Source organism: Pseudophryne corroboree, chromosome 2, assembly GCF_028390025.1.
Source record: "Pseudophryne corroboree isolate aPseCor3 chromosome 2, aPseCor3.hap2, whole genome shotgun sequence".
Taxonomy (NCBI): Eukaryota; Metazoa; Chordata; class Amphibia; order Anura; family Myobatrachidae; genus Pseudophryne; species Pseudophryne corroboree.
In genome coordinates, this window is record NC_086445.1 from 80,792,295 (window position 1) to 80,811,771 (window position 19,477).

At 49.4% G+C, this 19,477-nt stretch overlaps 1 protein-coding gene across 4 annotated transcripts in view; it reads right to left on the reverse strand.

Annotated features, from left to right (window-relative positions):
* The window catches only part of PIWIL4 (piwi like RNA-mediated gene silencing 4), a 733,536-nt gene that overhangs the window by 319,943 nt on the left and 394,116 nt on the right, over positions 1-19,477 (reverse strand). For all 4 annotated transcript variants that reach the window (XM_063951459.1, XM_063951461.1, XM_063951460.1 and 1 more), the window contains exon 7: positions 6,010-6,131. In XM_063951459.1, coding sequence (XP_063807529.1) covers positions 6,010-6,131 — 122 coding nt within the window. The remainder of the gene's footprint in view (positions 1-6,009; positions 6,132-19,477) is intronic.

The following is a 19,477-nucleotide window of genomic DNA, read 5'->3' on the forward strand; positions in this document are numbered from 1 at the left end:
TTATCACTGCCCGAGACCCAAGCTATGTCGGACTATATCAAGTCTAATCTGCAGAAAGGATTCATCCGCCCCTCTACCTCCCCGGCGGGGGCGGGTTTCTTTTTTTGTGAAGAAGGACGGAGGGCTGAGACCATGTATTGACTATCGTGGTCTAAATGATGTCACCATTAAGAATAAGTATCCTTTGCCGCTCATTACGGAGCTTTTTGATAGAGTTCGCGGAGCCCGAGTTTTCACCAAGCTTGATTTAAGGGGAGCTTATAATTTGATACGTATCCGACAGGGCGACGAATGGAAGACGGCCTTCAATACCAGGGACGGGCATTACGAGTATCTGGTAATGCCGTTTGGCCTCAGCAACGCCCCTGCCGTCTTCCAGGGATTCATTAACGAAGTCTTTCGGGATATGCTATACCTAAGTGTAGTGGTATATTTGGATGACATTCTGATATTTTCTAAAAAATCTCACAGAGCACAGAATACAGGTCAAAGAGGTACTTCTTCGATTGCGAAAGAATCATCTTTATGGCAAGATTTCCAAATGTACTTTTGAGGTTCCTTCTATTCCATTTCTTGGTTACATCATTTCGGGCACGGAGCTTCGTATGGATCCAGAGAAACTCACTGCCATCCGGGACTGGACTCAGCCTCTTTCCATGAAAGCGGTACAACGATTTCTGGGTTTTGCAAATTACTACCGGAAATTCATAAAGGGATTCTCTACCATCGTGGCACCTATTACTGCCCTAACCAAGAAGGGTTCTGACCCAAGTCATTGGTCCTCCGAAGCTGTAGCAGCGTTCGCCCAGTTAAAGGCAGCCTTTATGTCCGCTCCAGTACTTCAACAACCAAATTTTTCAAAACCATTCTTTTTGGAGGTTGATGCTTCCATGGTAGGCATAGGTGCCGTGCTTTCGCAGTACGCTCCAGATGGGAAGTTACATCCATGTGGTTTCCATTCTCGCAAATTCTCTCCTGCGGAACAGAATTACACCATTGGAGACAAAGACCTTTTGGCAATAAAATCTGCCTTGGAGGAATGGAGATATCTTTTGGAAGGTGCTAAACACCTAATTACAATTTTCACTGATCATAAGAATTTGCTGTACCTCAAGACGGCCCAGTGCTTGAATCCCCGTCAAGCTAGATGGGCGCTTTTCTTTTCTCGGTTTTTGTTTGTTATTAAGTACCGGGCTGGGACTTTTAACACCAAGGCTGATGCTTTATCCCGTTCTTTAACAGCTTCGGATGAGGAGAATTCTGTTGAGAAGGCTTTGATTCTCAGTCCAGTTTCTATGTCAGCGGCTCCCACCGCTCTGGGTACTCCTCCTGGGAGAATGTCTGTGCCAGCTAAATTTCGACCAAGGTTGTTGCAGTGGGCTCATATTTCCAAGTTTTCCGGTCATCCTGGAGTTCAAAAGATGTGGGAGTTTCTACGAAGGTCTTACTGGTGGGACACTATGAAGAAGGATATTCAAGATTATGTCAACTCATGTCCTCAGTGTTCTCAGCACAAAATTCTTCGTTTGCCTCCTGCGGGGTTGTTGCATCCACTGTCCATTCCTCAGAGGCCTTGGACCCATATCTCTATGGACTTTGTCACTGAATTGCCCCTCTCCAAGGGTCACAATACTGTCTGGGTAATTATCGACCGTTTCTCTAAGATAGCACATTTTGTACCTTTGACCGGGTTACCATCAGCTCCCAAGTTGGCTTTGTTATTTATCCGAGAACATTTCCACCTGCACGGCTTACCTCAGGAAATCATCTCTGACCGGGGGGTACAATTCACTGCAAGATTCTAGAGAGCTCTCTGTACGGCCTTACAAATAAAACTCAAGTTCTCATCCGCTTACCATCCACAATCCAATGGGCAAACTGAACGCGTCAATCAAGATTTAGAGACTTTTCTCCGTGTTTATCTTTCACCTTCGCAAGATAATTGGGTAGAACTGTTGCCATGGGCCGAGTTTGCCCATTATCATCTGTACCACTCTTCGACTGGTGAGTCCCCATTTTTCATTAATCATGGGTTCCATCCTCAAGTTCCTGAATTACCCATTTGTTCTCCGGAGGATGTTCCTGCTGCAGCCTCTACTCTTCGGCACTTCAGCCAAATTTGGAGTCGAGTTCATGCTAATCTCAAGAGAGTTTCTGTCCTCTAAAAGTTCTTTGCGGATAGGAAGCGACGAGCAGCTCCCCAATACAAGGTTGGTGACAGGGTATGGCTTTCCACCCGCAACCTCCGGTTAAGGGTGCCCACTATGAAGTTCGCCCCAAAGTTTATTGGTCCTTACCCAGTTACAAGTCCTGAACCCGGTTGTCTGCAAATTGGGATTGCCTTCCCACCTCCGGATACCAAACTCTTTTCATGTCTCTCTCCTTCGCCCCCTTATTTTACACCGGTTCCATTCAAAGTCCCCAAGGCCAACCTCTGCAGAGTCTGAAGCAGGAACGGACTTTGAAATCAAAGCTATTCTTGACTCTCGTTATCTTCACAAGAATCTACAGTATTTGGTGGAGTGGAAAGGTTTTGGCCCCGAGGAGAGGAGCTGGGTCAAGGTTACTGAAGTTATGGCTCCCCGACTGGTGCGGATTTTCCATTCCAGACATCCAACAAAACCTGGAAAGTGTCCGGGGGCCACTCCTGGAGGAGGGGGTACTGTCACACGCCATAGGCGGCGTTCACCGCGCTTACCCCTGCGTGCCTGCTGGTCTGTGTTGCGGCCTCCGCCTTCGATGGTCCACGGGCTCCGGCGCCTGGCTGGCGCGGCTCCCGGCAGTTCCCCGGGGCAGGGGCGCCGCCATGACACCCGGCATCACGTGGGCGGGGAGCAGGTGACATCATCAGACTGTTCCGCCAATCCAGCGGAGGCGGGAGATTCAAAGGCAGACGCCGGGCAGCGCCTCTGCGCTTGAGTATCGTCTTTTCCCCTGAAGTGGATGCCAGTGCTCTTGTTCCCGGCGAGTCTCTCTGCAGTCGTACCCTAGTGTCTCCGGCGCTTCCAGGTGCCAGTTGCTGCACAGTTCCAGCGTATACAGCGGCTGGTGTGTTCCTCTGCAATCCAGTCACCAGTGCTTCTTGGAGTCAGCATGGGCTGCGGACTAAACGCCGCTCTCAAGCTCTACCAGTCATCTGTGTCTTTTAACACCGCTCTCAAGTTCTACAAGTCATCAGTGTCTTTAAACACCGCTCTCAAGTTCTATAAGTCATCTGTGTCTTTAAACACCGCTCTCAAGTTCTACAAGTCATCTGTGTCTTTAAACACCGCTCTCAAGTTCTACAAGTCATCTGTGTCTTTAAACACCGTTCTCAAATTCTACAAGTCATCAGTGTCTTTAACCACCGCTCCCAAGTTTTGCAAGTTACCAGTGTCTTTAACCACCGCTCCCAAGTTCTAGTGTCTTTAATCATCGCTCTCAAGTCATACAAATCATCAGTGTCTTTAACCACCGTTCTCAAGTTCTACAGTGTCTTTAATCACCGCTCTCAAGTCATACAAATCATCAGTGTCTTTAACCACCGCTCACAAGTGTTTCAAATCATCAGAGTCTTTAACCACCGTTCACCAGTTCTTCAAATCAGCAGTATCTTTAAAAACATCACTCACAAGTTCTTCAGTCACTATTATCTTGTACCAACACTCACAAGTACTTCTTTTCCTGGAATCTTCAACATTGCTTACAAGTCCTCCTATAGGCCTGGACATTCCCTCCATACGTTCCTTCTCTGCTAGGTGACATTGTGTTGCTCCCTTCCTGCAATAAAGTTCTTTAATGTTTTCACCAAGCCTTACTGTCAGAGTCCTGTATGAGGAAGACCTATATCAAGCCATCCCTGTTCCAACCCAAATGTGGTTCCTCTCCCCTACCATCGGGAGAACCCCCGAGTTCACAACACCCCCAACCTAGGTCAGTGACACGCTGTATAATATGTAAACCGCCAATTATATGCCCCCCCCCCCCTCTCTTTTAAGCACCCTTTCACCGTGTGTAAGCAGGGGAGAGTCCGTCCGGGGAGCTTCCTCTCAGCAGTGCTGTGGAGAGAAAATGGCGCTGGTGAGTGCTGAGGGAGAAGCACCGCCCCCTCGGCGGCAGGCTTCGGTCCCGCTTAAACTTAGGAAAATATGGTGGGGCTCTTTTATATACATGTACAGAGCCCACCTGTACATGTATATAGTCTTTTTGCCATGCAGAGGTTTATATTGCTGCCCAGGGCGCCCCCCCCTTCGCCCTGCACCCTTACAGTGACCGGAGTATGTGAGGTGTATGGGAGCAATGACACACAGCTGCAGTGCTGTGCATTACCTCAGTGAAGCTGAAGGCTTCTGCCGCCTGACGACTTCTGTCTTCTGTACCTCTAGCTCTGTGAGGAGAACGGCGGCGCGACTCCGGGGGTGGACGCCCAGTAAGAACCTGCGTTCACCCCCTCTGGAGCTAATGGTATCCAGTAGCAGAGGAAGCAGAGCCTATCTTTGACAAGAAGGTCTGCTCCTCTCTCCTCAGTCCCTCGATGAAGGGAGCCTGTTGCCAGCAGTGCTCCCTGTGAAAAAGTAGTATAGGTAGAAAAAAAAATCCAAACAAAAATGCTTCTAGGCAGAGAACTCTGGAGAGCTCTCTGCAGTGCACCCATCTTGCTCTGGGCACAGTGTAAAACTGAGGTCTGGAGGTGGGGCATAGAGGGAGGAGCCAGTGCACACCCAGAGTCCAAAGCTTTCTTAAAGTGCCCTATCTCCTGCGGAGCCCGTCTATTCCCCCATGGTCCTTACGGAGTCCCAGCATCCTCAAGGACGTTAGAGAAAAGTAAATGTTTTGTTATTGCGCATGAGCCGCAGTGCGCACGGGCAGTGAGTGAATTGCAATAGCGGTCGCACAGAGGAATTAGTTGCACAGTAAGTGACTGAGTGGGCGGGTAAACGTAGCTGTATCTTGGCGGTCCGGCCGCGTTTGTTGGGAGTGCATAAATTAGCAGTTGCGATCTTACTGAAGATCCCTCTGCGTCCCGGGAGAGCAGCTCAGCCTGCGCATCTATAGAGGCACTCAGACTGTGCAACATGACCCGATTTGTGACGATGGTACCGATGTATCAGCAGCTGTATGCCGTTAGATGGAAATGATGAGACAGCAGTGGGCGTCGCTATGTTCAGGTTAGCTTCTGCCCATATTAGTATATAATCATAATTGCGTACGGCAAAAGACAGTAGCAGCAGCTGCAGCAAGAACAACCACATCTGAATCAGTTCCATAGTGTAGTAGGTACTTAGGATATTGGTGCAGCTAAGTAGCAGAGCCATGGTAAGATAAATGTGGCTATTTCACCTGATTTAAGGATAGGTGTATGTGAACACATCTGTACTATCTTATCCGTGCTCATTGTCCCTGCATCCCAGCCACGTTAAAGCCTTTCTAGGAGGTGGAAGGGGGATGTGGATAAAAGACCATGACTGGGAAGGGCACACGGTTGTATCTGGAGAAGCTGAGGATGGGGAACAAAGTGGAGCCCAACAAAAGAGGGAAGATTAGATTCTGTGTGATATTGCTATTAGCATCAATGTTAGGCATACAAACCCCAATGGGGTGTACTACGAGTGGCCGGCGCTCTGGATCCTGGGGCCCAGCATACCGGCACCGATATCCCGACCACTGGAATGCCGGCAGCGGTGTCTATTTTCCCTCCAGGGGTGTCATGGACACCCCAAGAGGGAGATTAGGTGTTGGTATATCGGCGGTCGGGATCCCGACAGCCGGTATATCGAGTGCCTCCCACTCCAATGACGTGTGCAAATATAGGAGACCATTAGACCTCTGGATTGCCATTCTATGCGCTCTGTCAGTTCCAGATCCGTGAGGTGGCTGAAAACGTATATTCCTAGGTGCTCCAAAATATGATGAATTGACATTACTCGCAGAGAACCTGGATAAGGTGTCCCCACACCATAAAATATTTTCCTAAGCTTCCTGTCACTTTAACAAACAATTAGCTCATAACTTAGGCACAGGTGTACTTACCTCTTGAACAGAACATTGAAGAACTGGATGCTGACGGGAGACCCGGCTGGCTGTGTAGCTGTCAGGGTCACTGTGATCTTTATAACTTCCCCATTCTTTGTAGTGCTGGTCAGTTCCGTAACCTAAACGACAATAATACACAAGTGCTGTAAAATGACCGGTGACACGACAGCTATATCTAACAACGCACCACACCTTCATAGGAATTTACATTCTGACTGTATTTGCAATGTAGCTATTAGCTGTAATTCACTAACGTCTGCTAGTTTACTGGGATCGGTAGCGAATTGCCGGCTGTCTCGATGCCGGCGGCAGGAGACCGACAGTGGCATCCCGACAATGGAAATCCAGACAAGGGGCAGCTTGTAGCGTAACCCTCCCACTACCCTACCCTACCGCTGCCTTTTAGGTGCCTAACCCCCCACACGGCCTAACCCTAACCTCTCCCGGGTGGCGCCAAAACCTATTCTGTTTTCTTATTTGTATGGCTAGTTCATGTCTTGGTTAAATTGGAAAAATAGGATTTTAATTACCTACCGGTAAATCCTTTTCTCGTAGTCCGTAGAGGATGCTAGGGTCCATATTAGTACCATGGGGTATAGATGGGTCCACTAGGAGCCACTGGCACTTTTAGAGTTTAAGAGTGTGGGCTGGCTCCTCCCTCTATGCCCCTCCTACCAGACTCAGTCTAGAAACTGTGCCCGAGGAGACGGACAACTTCGAGAGAAGGATTTTACACAGATAGTGGCAAGATTCACACCAGCTCACACATACAAGGCAAACCAAGCTAACTAGCCTGAAAACTCAGCAACGGTTGAACAAGATTACTTAACCAAGTAACAACGCAGTACTTAACCAAGAACTAAGCAGTACTGAACAAAGTAACCACTGCAGGATCACGAAGCGCTGGGCGGACGCCCAGCATCCTCTACGGACTACGAGAAAAGGATTTACCGGTAGGTAATTAAAATCCTATTTTCTCTTACGTCCTAGAGGATGCTGGGGTCCACATTAGTACCATGGGGATGTACCAAAGCTCCCAGAACGGGGGGGGCTCCTGCAGAACTGATTGAACAAACTTTAGTTCCTCAGAGGCCAAAGTATCGAACCTGTAAAACTTAGCAAGCGTGTTCAACCCAGACCAAGTAGCTCGGCAAAGCTGTAAAGCCGAGAAACCCAGGAAGAACCCACCTTACGAGTAGAGTGGGCCTTAACAGACGTAGGACCCGGCTATCCTGCCGTAGAATACGCATGCTGGATAGTAAACCTGATCCAGCGAGATATAGTCTGCTTAGTAGCAGGACACCCAAGTTTCTTGGGATCATACAGGACAAACAGAGAGTCCGATTTCTTGTGACGACCAGTCCTCTTCACATAGATTTTCAGAGCCCTTACAACATCCAAGGACTTTGATGAAATTGAGGAGTCAGTAGCCACTGGCACCACAATAGGTTGGTTGATATGAAATGCCGACACAACCTTCGGAAGGAACTGCTGACGTGTCCGAAGTTCAGCTCTATCTTCATGGAAGACCAAGCAGGGGCTTTTACAAGACAAAGCCCCCAACTCCGACACACGTCTAGCAGAAGCTAAGGCCAACAAAGTGACAGCCTTCCACGTGAGAAACTTGACCTCAACCTCCTGTAGAGGCTCGAACCAATCCGATTGGAGGAACTGTAACACCACGTTAAGATCACAGGGCGCTGTAGGCAGCACAAAGGGAGGCTGGATATGCAGAACCCCTTTAAGAAAGTCTGAACCTCAGGGAAAGAAGCCAGCTGTTTCTGGAAGAAAATATATAAGGCCGAAATCTGGACCTTCACGGATACCAACCTCAGGCCCATATCAACACCTGCTTGCAGGAAGAGGAGAGACCGTCCCAGTTGAAACTCCACCGTAGGAAACTACTTGGATTCACACCAAGTCACATACTTGTTCCAAATGCGATGGTAATGTTTAGACGTTACTCCTTTCCTGGCCTGTATCAGGGTAGGAATAACCTTGCTCGGAAGGCCCTTCAGAGCTAATATCTGGCGTTCAACTTTCATGCCGCAGCCGCGGTAAGTCTTGATAAGCGAACGGCCCCTGTTGCAGTAGGGTTCTCCCTAAGAGGAAGAGGCCTCGTCTGTTCTAGCAGAAGACCCAGAAGATCCGTGTACCAAGCCCTTCTTGGCCAGTCCTTAGCAATGAGGATTGCCTGAACTCTTGTTCTTCTTATGAGTTTTAAAACTCTTGGAATGAGTGGAAGTGGAGGAACACGTACACCGACTGGAACACCCAAGGAGTCACTAGGGCGTCCACCGCCACGGCTTGCGGGTCTCTTGACCTGGAACAATACCTCCGAAGCTTCTTGTTGAGATGGGAGGACATCATGTCTATTTGAGGTACACCCCAAAGATCTGTTACCTTCCTGAACACCTTTGGATGGAGTCCCCACTCTCCTGGATGGAGATCGTGTCTGCTGAGGAAGTCCGCTTCCCAGTTGTCTACTCCCGGAATGAAGATTACTGACAGCGCCACTGCGTGTTTTTCTGCCCAGAGGATGATTCTTGTTACCTCTGACATTGCAGCTCTGCTCTTCGGTCTGTCCTGACAGTTTATGTAGGCCACCGTCATTACATTGTCCGACTGCACTTGAATGGCTCGATCTGGCAGAAGATGAGCCGCTTGGAGAAGACCGTTGTAGACGGCTCTTAGTTCCAGAATGTTTATTGGAAGACTGGATTCCAGGCTTGACCACCTTCCTTGGAAAGTTTCCCCCTGAGTGACTGCGCCCCAGTCCCGGAGACTTGCATCCATGGTAAGAAGGACCCAGTCCTGAATCCCGAACCTGCGGCCCTCCAGAAGGTGAGGCATTTGCAGCCACCAGAGGAGTGAAATCCTGGCTTTCGGTGACAGACGTATCCTCTGGTCCATGCGTAGGTGAGAACCCGACCAAGGACCAAGCATGAAACCTTCCGTATTGCAGAGCCTCGTAGGAGGCAACCATCTTTCCCAGAAGGCGAATCAACTGATGAACCGATACCCGGGTTGGCTTCAGGACATCCCGGACCATTGTTTGACTCACCAACTCTTTCTCCTCTGGCAGAAGCACCCTCTGCACTTCCGTGTCGAGAATCATATCCAGAAAAGACAATCTCCTTGTCGGCACCAAATGTGTCTTTGGAAGGTTCAGGATCCAACCGTGTTCCCTGAGCAGATGAGTCGTGAGAATAATGGACTGCAACAACGTCTCCCGGGACGATGCCTTTATCAGCAGATCGTCCAGATATGGAATTATGTTCACCCCTGTCTGCGGAGAACCATCATCTCGGCCATCACCATGGTGTTCACCCGTGATGCTGTGGAGAGGCCGAATGGCAGTGTCTGAAATTGATAGTGACTAACAGTGCAAATCTGAGATAAGCCTGGTGTGGCGGCAAAATCGGAATGTGGAGGTACGCATCCTTGATATCCAGGGATACCAGAAACTCTCTCTCCTCTAGACGTGAAATCACTGCTCTGAGAGACTACATTTTGAATATGAACACCCTCAGGTAAGAGTTCAACGATTTCAAGTTCACAATTGGTCTGACTGAACCATCCGGTTTCGGTACCATGAAAAGGTTTGAATAGTAATCCTTGTTTTGCATATGAGGTGGATCAGGGACAATGACCTGTGACTTTTCCAATTTTAGGATGGCTTATCGTAGGATAGCCCTGTCTGTCAGCAAAGCTGGCAAGCCTGATTTGAAGAATCGGTGAGGTGGGAGATTTTGAAACTCCAGTCTGTACCTCTGGGATACAATATCCTGTGCTCAGGGATCCAGGCCGGACGACACCCAGAAGTGGCTGAAACGTCTGAGTCTCGCAACCACCAGCCCGTCCTCTAGGCTGTGCGGTCCACCGTCATGCTGAGGAGTTTGAGGGACCAGAAGCAGGTTTAGGAGGCTTGGACTTTTTTGCCTTAGCGGTCCGAAAGGACTGCGACACAGCTGAAGAAAGTGGTTTCTTCGCAGATGGTGTAACAGAGGGAAGGAAAGGTGACTTAACCGCGGTTGCCGTGGAAATCCACGCATCCAACGCTTCCCCAAAAAGAGCCTGACCTGTGTAGGGTAGGTTCTCCACAATTCTCCTGGATTCCGCGTCTGCAGACCATTGGCGTAGCCAGAGTTACCTGCGAGCTGAGACCGACATGGAAGATATCCTTGCAGTCAGCGTACCCAGGACCTTCATTGATTCCACCATGAACCCCGCAGAATCCTGTATGTTACGTAGAAACAATTCAATGTCACTTCTATCCATTGTATCCAAATCATCTAGTAATATGCCTGACCACTTTACTATGGCTTTAGTAATTCATGCACAGGCAATAGTGGGCCGTAACGCCACTCCTGAAGCCGTGTATATGTATTCGAGCGTAATGTCAATTTTACGATCAGCTGGTTCTTTTAACGCAGTAGATCCAGGGACAGGTAAAATCACCTTTTTAGACAGTCTGGAGACAGATGTGTCAACTATGGGTGGGTTTTCCCATTTTTTTCATATCCTCCTCAGGAAAGGGAAAATCAACCAGAACCTTTTTTGGGATCTGGAATTTTTTCTCCGGAATTTCCCAGGATTTTTCAAATATAGCATTTCATTCTTTTGACGCAGGGAAGGTTAGAGAGGCTTTCTTATTGTCAGTGAAGTAAGCCTCCTCAACCTGCACAGGTGGCGTGTCATTAATGTTTAACAAATCTATAATGGCCTCAATCATGAGCTGCACCCCCTTTGCAAGTGATGCCGCCCCCCTCAGCACGTCCCCATCACCGGCTGCTGTATCAGAGTCGGTATCCGTGTCATCGTGCATAATCTGGGCAAGTGCATGCTTCTGTGGGAACGCTTACGTGATTTTCTGCCCAGAGAAGAATCCTGGTGGCTTCCTCCATCACGACTCTGCTCCTTGTCCCGCCTTGGCGGTTCACATGAGCCACGGCTGTGACATTGGCCCTCATTCCGAGTTGTTCGCTCGCAAGGCGAATGTAGCAGAGTTACACACGCTAAGCCGCCGCCTACTGGGAGTGAATCTTAGCTTCTTAAAATTGCGACCGACGTACGCGCAATATTGCGATTACAAACGAGTTAGCAGTTTCTGAGTAGCTTCAGACTTACTCTGCCTGTGCGATCAGTTCAGTGCTTTTCGTTCCTGGCTGACGTCATAAACACACCCAGCGTTCGCCCAGGCACTCCCACCGTTTCTCCGGCCACTCCTGCGTTTTTTCCGGAAACGGTAGCGTTTCCATCCACACGCCCCTAAAACGCCGTGCATCCGCCCAGTAACACCCATTTCCTGTCAATCACAATGCGAACGTCGGAGCGATGAAAATGCCGTGAGTAAACTTACTTTCTTCATAGTAAAGTTACTTGGCGCAGTCGCAGTGCGAACATTGCGCATGCGCACTAAGAGAATTCTCACTGCGATGCGATGAAAAACTCCGAGCGAACAACTCGGAATGAGGGCCATTGTCTGATTGAATCAGAACCGGTAGGTTGCGAAGAAGACCCTCCGCTTGTCGAAGGCCGTTGTATATGGCCCTTAATTCCAGCACGTTGATGTGCAGACAGGACTCCTGGCTTGACCATAGTCCTTGAAAGTTTCTTCCTTGGGTGACTGCTCCCCATCCTCGGAGGCTCGCGTCCGTGGTTACCAGAACCCAGTCCTGAATGCCGAACCTGCGACCCTCTAGAAGGTGAGCACTTTGCAGCCACCATAGGAGAGACACCCTGGCCCTGGGGGACAGTGTTATTTTCTGATGTATTTGTAGATGGGACCCGGACCATTTGTCCAGAAGGTCCCATTGAAACATCCTCGCATGGAACCTGCCGAAGGGAATGGCCTCGTAGGCTGCCACCATTTTCCCCAGAACTCGAGTGCATTGATGAACTGACACTCTTCTTGGCTTTAGCAGGTCTCTGACCATGTTCTGGAGGTCCTGGGCTTTTTCCAACGGGAGAAAAACCTTCTTTCGTTCCGTGTCTAGTATCATGCCTAGGAACGATAGTCGAGTTGTTGGAACCAACTGTGACTTTGGCAGATTGAGAATCCAACCGTGTTGCTGGAGCACTCTCAGAGAGAGTGACACGTTCTTCAGTAATCGATCTTTTGATCTCTCCTTTATCAGGAGACCGTCCAAGTATGGGATAATTGTGACTCCTTGCCTGTGCAGGATCACCATCATTTCCGCCATTATCTTGGTGAAAATCCTCGGGGCCGTTGAAAGCCCAAACGGCAACGTCTGAAACTGGAAATGACAATCCTGTACCGCGAATCTCAGGTACTCCTGATGAGCGGGATATATGGGGACATGAAGGTAAGCATCCTTTATGTCCAGTGACACCATAAAATCCCCCCCTTCCAGGCTGGCTATTACAGCTCGGAGTGATTCCATCTTGAATTTGAAACGTTTCAAGTACAGATTTAGGGATTTTAGATTTAAAATGGGCCTGACCGAACCATCCGGCTTCAAGACCACAAAGAGGGTTGAATAGTACCCTTTTCCATGTTGGCTCAGGGGAACCCCTATAATCACTTGCTGTTGACACAGCGTTTGAATTGCAGCTAACACTACTTCCCGCTCTGGGGTAGAAGCTGGTAAGGCCGACTTGAAAAATCGGCGTGGGGGCACCTCTTCGAATTCCAGCTTGTAGCCTTGGGAAACTATCTCCATCGCCCAAGGATCTACGTCTGACCGAACCCAGACCTGGCTGGAGAGTCGAAGGCGTGCCCACACCGGTGCGGACTCCCGCAGGGGAGCCCCAGCGTCATGCGGTGGATTTTGTAGAAGCCGGGGAGGACTTCTGTTCCTGGGAACCCGCCGCGGCAGGTGTTCTTTTCCCTCTACCCTTACCTCTGGCAAGGAAGGAGGAGCCCCGACCTCTTCTGGGCTTTTGCGACCGAAAGGACTGCATCCGATACTGTGGAGTTTTCTTTTGCTGTTGGGGAACAAAAGGTAAAAAGGTAGATTTACCTGCGGTAGCTGTGGAAACCAGGTCCGCGAGCCCATCCTCAAACAACACGTCCCCCTTATAGGGTAAAACCTCCATATGCTTTTTTGAATCCGCATCCCCCGTCCATTGGCGGGTCCATAAGGATCGTCTCGCAGAAATAGCATTGGCATTGGCTCTGGAACCCAACAATCCAATGTCTCTTTGAGCGTCTCTCATATATTAGACTGCGTCTTTAATATGTGCTAAAGTTAGCAAAATAGTATCCCTATCTAGGGTATCAAGGTCAGCTGACAGGGTATCTGTCCACGCTGCAACTGCACTACATACCCATGCCGACGCAATTGCCGGTCTAAGTAAAGTACCAGTATGTGTATAAATAGACTTTAATGTAGTCTCCTGCCTGCGTTCCGCAGGGTCCTTGAGGGCCGCTGTATCTGGAGACGGCAGCGCCACCTTCTTGGACAGGCGTGTTAGAGCCTTGTCCACTATGGGAGAGGATTCCCAACGTGCCCTGTCCTGTGTAGAGAAAGGGTACGCCATAAGAACCCTTTTGGGAATCTGCAGTCTCTTATCTGGAGATTCCCAAGCTTTTTCAAATAACTCATTAAGTTCATGAGATGAAGGAAAGTTTACCACAGGTTTCTTTTCCTTATACATGCGCACCCTCGTGTCGGGAACAGAGGGGTCGTCTGTGATATGCAAAACATCTTTAATTGCAATAATCATATACTGAATAGTTTTTGCCACCCTAGGGTGCAATCTAGCATCATCATAGTCGACACTGGAATCAGAGTCTGTGTCGGTATCTGTGTCCACAATTTGTGACAAGGGATGCTTTTGAGACCCTGGCAGACCCTGTGAGTCGGTCCAATCCGTGGATTGACCCCCTAATGTCTCCCTGGATTCTGCTTTGTCTAGCCTCTTATGCAATGATGCTACACTTGCATTTAACATATGCCACATATCCATCCATTCCTGAGTCGGCACTACCGACGGGGACACACCACTCATCTCCTCCACCTCCTCCTTTGATAAGCCTTCCGCTTCAGACATGCCGACATGCACGTACCGACTCCCCACACACACAGGGATATAACTAAACGGGGACAATTCCCCAACCAGGCCCTTTGGAGAGACAGAGAGAGAGTATGCCAGCACACACCCAGCGCCAAACTGACACTGGAAAACCCAGATAGCGCTTTTATATATAATGCCAATGCTATTCCCACTCACTGCGCTTGAAATGTGCCCCCTTCCTCTTTTTTTCAGCCCTCTGATGCGTTCAGCAGGGAAGAGTCCGGGGAGCCAGCCTTCTCTGCAGTTTCTGTGGAGAAAATGGCGCTGGTAAGTGCTGAGGGATCAAGCTCCGCCCCCTCCAGCGGCGGGCTTCGGTCCCGCTTCAATATCATAAAAATGGTGGGGGATCGTCTATTTGCTGCCTCCGCAGTCTAATATATATATTTGTGCCAAAAACGAGGTTTATTGCTGCCCAGGGCGCCCCCCCTGCGCCCTGCACCCATCTGTGCCTGTGTGTGTTGTGTGGGAGCAATGGCGCGCAGCGTTACCGCTGCGCGCTTACCTCATGAAGATCTGAAGTCTTCTGCCGCCTTGAAGTCTTCTTTTGTTCTCATACTCACCCGGCTTCTATCTTCCGGCTCTGCGAGGAGGACGGCGGCCCGGCTCCGGGACGAACCCCAGGGTGAGACATGTGTTTCGACTCCCTCTGGAGCTAATGGTGTCCAGTAGCCTAAGAAGCAGAGCCTATCATTTAAGTAGGTCTGCTTCTCGCTCCTCAGTCCCACGACGCAGGGAGTCTGTTGCCAGAACAAAATTCTTTTACACAGAAAACTCAGGAGAGCTCCCTGTAATGCACCCTATCTCCTCTGGGCATAAGATCTAACTGAGGTCTGGAGGAGGGGCATAGAGGGAGGAGCCAGTGCACACCCAAACTAAAAGTTCTTTATAGGTGCCCATGTCTCCTGCGGAGCCCGTCTATACCCCATGGTCCTTACGGAGTCCCCAGCATCTTCTAGGACGTAAGAGAAAAGATAAGACACCAGAGACTTGTAAATGACCCGTTTTTCCTGTCGAGATCGTGAATCTATCCCCATACTACCTATGTTTTGTCTAGTACAGGGAAACAGACTGCTGTGGTATATACGATAAAAGACAGCGGAAATTTTTTTTATTTTTATCTTTATTGCAGAACTAAAATGTCTCCTCAATATGTGTTATAGACACTGACTTTTCCTGAAGAAATAAAACTACCGGATATTCTGATTCCTAAGTAATGACACTTCCTGTGGTACAGAAACAGCCAAATTATACTGAGGTCCATCACTAAAATGAAAGCACAGGGTGAGGCCACTGAAGGGGACACGGCAATGATTTCCCACCATCTCAGGGGCTCTTGTCTGCTCCTTGTAGCGTGTGCCGGCACAAGTGCATGTACAATGTAGGCCTAAGCGTGGACACAGTGTAGGGGTTCACTACGATATGTCGGCGGCCGGGCTCCCGGCGACCAGCATACCGGCGCCGGGAGCCCGACCGCCAGCTTACCGACAGTGTGGCGAGCGCAAATGAGCCCCTTGCGGGCTCGCTGCGCTCGCCACGCTACGGGCACGGTGGCGCGTTACACTATTTTATTCTCCCTCCAGGGGGGTCGTGGACCCCCACGAGGGAGAATAAGTGTCGGTATGCCGGCTGTCGGGCTCCCGGCGCCAGTATGCTGGTCGCCGAGAGCCCGACCGCCGGCATACTGAAGACCACTCCAGTGTAGGCGATCGTCACACCCTAAAATACAGGAAGTTCATCCTATGTGAAGCAGAATTGACCTACAAAAACGGAATATCAGCTAAAGTCAGGTTGCCGTGAGACAGGTTTACTCCACTGTTGAGGTGTCGTTGCTCCTTAGAGTCCAATGGGAATGTAAGAAGGTGACTTGGGGGAGGGGCGGCAAAGTATTGCTAATGTTCAGCCTAGAAACAATTAGTACAGTATATATACTGGAATGTTCAAGCTATCAAGCCACCAGGAACTAGATACAAAGGATCCGATGCAGAGCTGAACGCATGTCTGTTTGCGGAGTGCATCTTGCACGTTTTCGCACTGCGCATGCTCTGGGAACAAACATGCACAATGTGGGCGATGCAGTTTTGTACATTTCGCATCTGGGTCATTCCATGGTAACAAATGTTATATTTTGAAATATATTCCATGTGAAATATATTTTTTTGAGCATGTGATTTGATTATTTTGTGCAAAGAAAATGTTGTTTGTATGGAACATGATATGCTTTAATTTTGATGCAAAGCTTGTCATGAAAACTGGTAACAAACGTTACATAAAAAGACCATTTTCATGGAATGACCCATCTTCATTTGAGACTGAACGGCCGGCAATGGGCTATATCGTCGTGTTCTTGCATTGGCAGCGTTCAGTGTATCCAATGACAACGAGCTATGCAGAGCTGGATGGAAGCATAAAAGGAGATTTATGGTAGACTTACCATTGTTAAATATCTTTCTGCGAGGTACATTGGTTCCACAGGGAAACATTGGGGTATAGAGATGGATCTTGATCCAGGAACCAACAGGCTAAAGCTTTAGACTGTCCCAGGATGCATTGGGGCCTCCTCTATAACCCCGCCTCCAGGCACTGTGAGCTCAGTTTCGTTAACTAGTCCAATGCAGTCGCAGGTAAAAGAGAAAGTAGATGTTAGTCACATAAAACCACGTTCTCACAACAGGAGAAGGGACTAGCGGCTAATGCCATACAAACCGATAGTAGCTAGGTGCGTCAGGGTGGGCGCCCTGTGGAACCAATGTACCTCGCAGAATGAGATTTAACAATGGTAAGTCTACCATAAATCTACTTGTCTGCAGCGGGGTACATTGGTTTCCACAGGTAAACATCGGGGATGTCCTAAAGCAGTTCCTCATGGGAGGGGACGCGCCGTAGCGGGTAAGAGAACCCGACGTCCAAAGGAAGCATCCCGGGAGGCGGAAGTATCGAAGGCATAGAACCTAATGAACGTGTTCACTGAGGACCACGTAGCTGCCTTGCACAATTGTTCAGCGGACGAGCCACGGCGGGCCACCCAAGAATGTCCAACAGACCGAGTAGAATGGGCTTTAATAGCAACAGGAGCTGGGAGTCCAGCCTGTGCATAAGCTTGTGCAATCACCATTCTAATCCATCTGTCCAAGGTTTGCTTATTTGCAGGCCAGCCATGTTTGTGAAAACCAAAAAGTACAAAAAGGGTATCTGACCTCCAGATAGAGGCAGTCCTCTCCGCGTATATACGGAGAGCCCTACCACATTCAAAGACCGCTCTTTGGAGGACAAACCAGAAGAGATGAAAGCCAGAACCACAATCTCTTGGTTAAGGTAAAAAGATGACAGCACCTTAGGTAAATAACCCGTGCGAGTTCTAAGAACTGCCCGGTCACGGTGAAATATCAGAAAGCGTGGACGACAGGACAGAGCGCCTAGGTCTGACACCCTCTTAACAGAGGCGATAGCTAGTAGGAACAGGACCTTGACCGTAAGCCATTTAAGGTCCACTGGCTCAAGAGGTTCAAATGGATAATCTTGCAAGCATTCAGGACGACAGACAGATCTCATGGAACCACAGGAGGGACACAGGGAGGCTGAATCCAATACACACCCTGAGTGAAAGTATGAACGTCTGGAATAGACGCAATTTTTCTCTGAAACCACACCAACAAGGCAGATATATGAACCTTGAGGGAGGACAGACGAAGCCCTAAATCCAAGCCTTGTTGCAGAACTGCCTCAGAGAATCCTTTGGCCCTCAGAAGTGATGCTTCAAGAGCCACGCCGTCAAAGCCAGTCTGGCCAGGTCCGGGTAGACACAAGGGCCCTGAACAAGGAGGTCTGGGCACTGAGGAAGTAGAAGAGGATGCTCTATCAATAGACCCTGCAGGTCTGGGAACCAATGCCATCTGGGCCACGCTGGAACGACTAGAAGTAGCATTCCTCCTTCTTGTTTGAACTTCCGTAGTACCCTGGGCAGGAGTGACACTGGAGGGAACACGTAGGGCAGCCAAAAGTTCCATGGAAGTGCCAGTGCGTCCACGAACGCTGCTTGAGGATCCCTGGTTGTTGATCCGAAGACTGGAACTTTATGATTGTGCAGAGACGCCATCAGGTCTACATTTGATAGGCCCCACTTGTCCAATAGGAGTTGAAAGACTTCCTGATGAAGACTCCACTCTCCGGCGTGCACGTCCTGACAACTGAGGAAATCCGCTTCCCAGTTGAGGACTCCCGGAATGAACATTGCCGATATTGCTAGCAGATGGCGTTCCGCACAATGAAGGATTTTTCATACTTCCATCATTGCCATGCGGCTTCAAGTGCCTCCTTGATGGTTTTATGTATGCCACCGTGGTGGCGTTGTCTGACCATACTTGAACAGGCCTGGGCAGGACGAGAGACCGCCCGCAATTCCAGAATGTTTATCGGGAGGAGTGATTCCTCCTTGGTCCACCGACCCTGGAAGTAGTGTCGCCCCAACCCCTCAAACTGGCATCTGTCGTTAGTACAACCCAGTTGGGGATCCAGAAAGGACGGCCCCTGCTTAACTGCTGGTCCTGTAGCCACCAGGTCAGCGATAGACAAACCTCCAGAGTTAAGGAGATCATGTGAGACCTGATCCGATGAGGCAGGCCGTCCCACTGGGAAAGAATTAACCTCTGCAGAGGGCGGGAATGAAATTCAGCGTAATCCACCATGTCGAAAGCCAACACCATGAGGCCTAGTACTTGCATCACTGAGTGTATCGAGCGAGAGAGGATGTATCTGATAGCCGTTGACTGTGTGTATCCAGAAGTGCCCCCAGGTGCATCATGCTCATAAAACACAGACCAGCGAGGACTTCATCCAGTTGATTAGCCACCCGTGGGCTTGTAGGAAGTTTACCGTCAGTTGTATATGACTGAGAAGGACAACTTGGGAGTTTGCCAGAATCAGCAAGTTGTCCAGATACGGCAGGATTCTGACTCCCTGGCGACGGAGATGAGCCGTCATCACGGACATAACCTTGGTGAAGATACGAGGGGCCGTTGCCAGTCCAAATGGCAGAGCCTGGAATTGATAGTGGAGGTTACCAATAGCAAACCGCAGATATTGCTGATGCGATATGGCAATAGGAATATGCAGGTAAGCATCTTTTATATCCAGGGATACCATATAGTTTCCAGGTTCCAAGGCCAGAATAATTGAGCGCAGTGTTTCCATATGGAACTTGGACACTCTCACAAATTTGTTCAGTGATTTGAGGTTGAGTATAGGCTGGAAAGACCCATTGGGTTTCTGGACTAGTAACAGGGTCGAGTAGTATTCCCTGCCTCTCTGGAACAGAGGTACCGGCACTACCACTCCTGTATCCAGGAGGGAATGCACAACCAGTTGTAGAGCTTGCGCCTTCAACGGATCCGTAGGGATAACCGTTGTGCAGACCTGGTGATGGGGA